This window comes from Aspergillus lucknowensis (assembly GCF_044049455.1).
Source record: "Aspergillus lucknowensis strain CBS 449.75 chromosome Unknown BJX67scaffold_205, whole genome shotgun sequence".
NCBI lineage: Eukaryota > Fungi > Ascomycota > Eurotiomycetes > Eurotiales > Aspergillaceae > Aspergillus > Aspergillus lucknowensis.
The window spans coordinates 1-1,555 of NW_027263749.1; the positions used below are offsets into that span (position 1 = coordinate 1).

The 1,555-nt window shown below is 49.8% G+C and overlaps 1 protein-coding gene across 1 annotated transcript; it reads left to right on the plus strand.

The window, feature by feature from the left end:
* Positions 1-82: 82 nt before the first annotated feature.
* BJX67DRAFT_386741 (CVNH domain-containing protein) lies at positions 83-830 on the plus strand (the record flags this gene model as incomplete). Its single annotated transcript, XM_071034127.1, has 2 exons — positions 83-404; positions 481-830. The coding sequence occupies 2 exons, from the start codon at positions 83-85 to the stop codon at positions 828-830; spliced, it is 672 nt and encodes a 223-aa protein (XP_070880292.1).
* Positions 831-1,555: the final 725 nt, after the last annotated feature.

Below are 1,555 nucleotides of genomic sequence, written 5' to 3' on the forward strand. Positions count from 1 at the left end.
TACAGTATATGTGCGGGCACTCCTTTCTAAGTATCTTCGTATGGCTGCAGCTTTCTTCAGCGGCATCATGCTCTTACCCAAGATGAGATATCTGATAATCACTTGGCTCTTCGCGGCTTTAGTCCATGCTGGCAATTTCATCAACACTTGCTCCACAATCGTTTTGGACGATGACTATCATCTCCATGCCGAGTGTAGCTCCAAGTCCGGAGTTAGAGTTCCTAGCCAGCTTGACCTCGATTTGTGCTTTTCCCAGGACGGCGGGGCGCTGGTTCTGAAGAGCAAGGGAGGCGATACCGTCAGTACGTGTCCGTTATGTGCCCTACATGCCGACCCGCCAAACGACCTCCAATTGCTGTGTCACTGCTCAACAAATCTGCAGGAGTATACTCACATCGACCTAAGTATGTACAACTTCCCCGCTATCAGAGAGATGGAGAGACCAACGACTAACTGGTTATATACAGACCGCTATATTAGCAACCAGAATGGTAATCTTTCCTGTGACAACCAACCCCCGGACGCGGAATATTCATCCTCTCCCTCACCCGGAGGCCCTCCATATCCGGGCGGAATCCTCGATCCGCCTGCCCCTATGGGGGGAGCTGCTCCAAGTACCGAGTTATCTTATACGGAGGGAGGCGATTGCGGGCCGAATGAGAGATACACGTGCAGCTATAACCGTGTTGGTTACTGCCAAAACGGGCGTTGGCGTTTCAAAGAATGCGACGTCGGGGAAATTTGCCATTCTACAAAAGACACCTATCAATGCATCCCGTTGCCGAGCCTCTCCTCTTGGACGGAAGGTGATGTGCGTGCTTCTGGCCTGAGTTTTCTACCATGATGGTGTGAGCGAAAGACCTACTCGGGCTGCTGTAGCGTAGTAGCAAAGTCACAACCGCGTCACTAGTGGTACCTCGGTTCTTGGATATGGTCCTGGTTGTACGGGCAGCGAAGGTTGCAGTAACGACCGGGACGCGGTTCTCTCCATTCGAATCTTGTTTGCATTTTCCGCCCGTTGCTGGGATATTCTCGTGCCGAATCGGAACGTGTATCTTTTCGTAGACGCATGGCTGAGGTTTCGCTGGGAAGAGCGGATAAAAGGGTCAGTTGCGAGTTACGTCAGAGGTCTCGAGAAGGAAATGCTGAACAGATCGGAAACTCTTGTTTGATCATTTCTGGGAGCCCAATCTTGACGTTTCTTCTTTTTCAAATATTACACTTCGCGGCAATAATGCGTTTACAATATAGGGCAGTGCAGTTCACGAATTCAATCCTGCCGTTGCCCTCGGATGACTTGATTCCCAAAGGAAACTTCACTGGTATATTTCGGAAACTATAGTTCCAGCACAGTACACGTGTGCGATATTAAACGCCCGATCCCATGTCCCCGTGCAGATTTCTCTCTATCGTCCATCTTTCAAAGTAGCGGACGGGATGGAGTAACAGTACGTTGCTAACTGGAAGCACAGAATCCCCAGCAATGGTCAAGCCATAATAATGTTGGCACGCACTACAGTATAGATCCCGGATTTTGTACAATAAAGGCTACGTA